Source organism: Thamnophis elegans, chromosome 5 (assembly GCF_009769535.1).
Source record: "Thamnophis elegans isolate rThaEle1 chromosome 5, rThaEle1.pri, whole genome shotgun sequence".
Taxonomy (NCBI): Eukaryota; Metazoa; Chordata; class Lepidosauria; order Squamata; family Colubridae; genus Thamnophis; species Thamnophis elegans.
The window spans coordinates 44,485,242-44,488,874 of NC_045545.1; the positions used below are offsets into that span (position 1 = coordinate 44,485,242).

General features: G+C 50.0%; 1 protein-coding gene across 1 annotated transcript; it reads left to right on the forward strand.

Moving 5' to 3' along the window:
* Positions 1 to 1,427: 1,427 nt before the first annotated feature.
* LOC116509525 (potassium voltage-gated channel subfamily A member 3-like) lies at positions 1,428 to 3,266 on the forward strand. Its single transcript, XM_032218683.1, has one exon. It carries the CDS (start codon positions 1,428 to 1,430, stop codon positions 3,264 to 3,266), a length of 1,839 nt encoding a protein of 612 aa, XP_032074574.1.
* The last annotated feature ends 367 nt before the right edge of the window (positions 3,267 to 3,633 follow it).

A 3,633-nucleotide genomic window follows, 5' to 3' on the forward strand; every position in this document is an offset into this window, starting at 1 on the left:
TATTATAAAAGCTTTAGGCAAAAACCTCTCATACACTAAATGGTAGTGTCTAGCTCACTTTGGCTTATAGCTAAAAGAATAGGGGTTAGATCTGGTTAATACTTTCTTCGGTGATTAAGAAAAGTATCCTGGAACAAGGTAATGGATTTTAAAACACCTACATGGTTACAAAAAAATAGACCCCCCAACCCCAGGGAATCTTTACCTTTAAGACAAGAGATGGACTTGTTAATCATGAGTAAAATAGGATTCTGAATAGGCTGCCTTCCCATCACAACAATGTATTTTTAGCCTATCTACAATACCATAACACAGGCACTGTGTTTGGACCATAAATTAATCACACAGCCTGTGTTCTTACAATAACATCAGGATAGAATATCTTTGGCTGTTCTATTCTGATACAGTGGGTTGTGCAAACGTAGCCAGACAGCAACCAACTCGCAGTCTTTTGAACGAATCCGTGTATCATTTAGAGATAACGGATCAGAGTCAGTAGCCCCACAAAACTAAGATGCTGATTGGAGGAAGCATAGTTTTGTAACAGGTGGGGCCGAAAGAGCAATGTGCTGGGAGAGAGCCTGCAGTGCAGGACGGATCCCCCCTCCCATCCTCGAAGCTGTGTGACCTTGCAAGGGTCATTGCCTGCCCACCCAGTTCTGACAAACCTTGCAAAGAAGCTGCCCCAAGGATAAAACGCCTCATCGTCCTTCTCTCCAACCAGATCCTATTGTGTTACAGGGAGCTGTTGGGTACCAAGCAGACTTGGGCTAAGCTTCTTGCAGAAGACAGCTCCGAGAAGGTGTGGAACCACTGTTCCCCAATCCCGTTGTTTCCCACGTCCCCTAGATGGAAGGAAAGGGCGCGGGCTTTTGAGAAGCACCCAAGCCGATGCGCGGGAAGGGGACGCTTCCCCCAGCGCGATTCTGCGCGCCTATATTTGGAGGCAACCTTTTGTGGGCACCAGGACCGATTACTGCAAAGTAAGGATTACAATCGCAGTCGCCGCCCAAGGGATGGACTCTTGCATTCTTCCCTTCTTGCGCCTGCTCTCTCTCAGTAACATGTTGCTCCCTTGCTTTGACCTGTATAGCAGCCAAGCGGGCGCCTCTCCCTGTTGCTGCTAGCCCAGCAAGCCTGCTTGTTCGGGGCTCTCACGCGGGGAAAGAGACCCCTCCTTCGTTCCAGAACAGCGCACTCCCCTCGCTCGTCTCCTCCTCGCTCCTTACAGGAGGGCAACCGCGTGGGCGATGGCGGCGCCGACGGACTGACTGGAAAGGCGGGAGAGGCGATATCCAGCCTGCCAGAGGATGTTTTGAGCCGGGCGGTGGCCGTGGAGCTGGGCGGGTCGCTCTGGCCGTCCGCTTGGGGTCTCGCTTGCTCAGCCGCCGGGGAAACGGTCTCCCCTCCGCGCTCTTGTCACATTTATGGACGAGCACCTGAGTCTTCTGCGCTCGCCGGCCGCCCCGTCTTCCTGCAAGCATTCGAGGGGCGGCAGCAGCAACAGCAGCGTCGGCGGCGTCGTGGGAAGCAGCCACCATAACTTGGGCTACAGCGAACAGCTCTTCCCCGAAGGCGCGCTTTCCGCCCCTGAGGAAGGGCAGGAAGAAGAGGAGGGCGACGCCGGGGACGAGGAGGAGGAGGAAGAAGAAGACGACGAGGAGGAGGACGGGAAGTTGGAGGGTGGCATGACTGTAGTGGGTGGAGAGGACCCCCTTATCGATGAAAACCAACATCCCCATGCCCTGCTGGGAGGGGAGCGTTATGACCACCCTCTCGGCCATTCCCTGCCTCCCCACAGTCATCACCAAGTGGGCACCGGTGGAGAGGAGCATGAGTGTTGTGAGAGGGTCGTGATCAACATCTCAGGTCTCCGCTTTGAGACCCAGCTCAAGACACTGGCCCAGTTCCCGGAGACCCTGCTGGGTGATCCCCGCAAGAGGATGCGCTACTTCGACCCTCTTCGCAACGAGTACTTTTTTGACCGCAATCGGCCCAGCTTTGATGCCATCCTTTACTATTACCAATCTGGAGGCCGCATCCGCCGCCCTGTTAATGTGCCCATTGACATCTTTTCAGAAGAAATCCGTTTCTATCAGTTAGGCGAAGAGGCAATGGAAAAATTTAGAGAAGATGAAGGTTTCATCCGTGAAGAGCAGAGACCTCTGCCTGAGAAGGAGTTTCAGCGCCAGGTGTGGCTCCTTTTTGAGTACCCAGAGAGTTCCGGACCAGCTCGGGGCATTGCTATTGTATCTGTTTTAGTCATCCTCATCTCCATTGTCATATTTTGTCTAGAAACCTTACCTGAGTTCAGAGATGACCGTGACTATGATAGTACTGCAGGAACATTTGGGACTGGGAGTAGTTCTTTTGTGACTGATGTTTTCACCAATACTTCTTCCCCAGCTACATCTATAGTGTCATCCTTCACTGACCCTTTTTTTGTGGTGGAGACACTGTGCATTATCTGGTTCTCCTTTGAGCTGCTTGTCCGCTTCTTTGCTTGTCCCAGCAAGCCCACCTTCTCCAAGAACATTATGAACATCATTGACATTGTGGCCATTATACCTTACTTCATCACCTTGGGCACTGAACTGGCCGAGAGGCAGGGGAATGGTCAACAAGCAATGTCTCTGGCTATTCTCAGAGTCATCCGGCTAGTTAGAGTCTTCCGTATCTTCAAGCTCTCTCGGCACTCCAAAGGGCTGCAGATTTTGGGGCAAACTCTGAAGGCCAGTATGAGGGAACTGGGCTTGCTCATTTTTTTCCTTTTCATCGGTGTTATCCTCTTTTCTAGTGCCGTCTATTTTGCAGAAGCTGATGATCCCACTTCAAGTTTCAGCAGTATCCCTGATGCCTTTTGGTGGGCTGTGGTAACCATGACCACTGTGGGTTATGGGGACATGCATCCCGTCACTATTGGAGGCAAAATAGTAGGATCTCTCTGTGCCATCGCCGGTGTGCTGACTATTGCCTTGCCTGTTCCAGTCATTGTCTCCAACTTCAACTACTTTTACCACCGGGAAACAGAAGGGGAAGAACAAGCTCAGTACATGCACGTAGGAAGCTGCCAGCACCTCTCCTCCACCGAGGAGCTGAAGAAAGCTCGTAGTAACTCCACTCTCAGCAAGTCAGAGTATATGGTGATAGAAGAGGGAGGCATCAGCAACAGTGCATTCAAACAGGCTGCTTTTAAAGCAAACAACTGCTCTGGCACAAACAATCCCAACTGCGTGACTATTAAAAAAATCTTTACGGATGTTTAAAAGACACCCTTTCACAGAGATTGAAAGAAAATCACAGGAAGTTTGCGTAATCAGTATGTGTGAGGAACATGCATCATTGTCAGTCTTTGTGCTCTTGCTTAGTACATATACTTTTCTGGTCCTCCCTTCTGAAGATAGAATATTTTTTTAGAAGAACAAAGGACCAAGGAGTTATTAAGAAAGAAGGTAGATAAGCTACACAAGAAATGTGTTGTTGCTGCGCCCTTTGGAAACAGGTTTTTATTCTGCACAGGTTGTTGCAGGGCATTGGGATTTTAGTGAGAAACGTGTTTGTCTGATTTTATAATGAGCAGCTACACTGTTGATTTGCTTTTCTTTTACGTATACACTTGTTGGATTGAAAGGA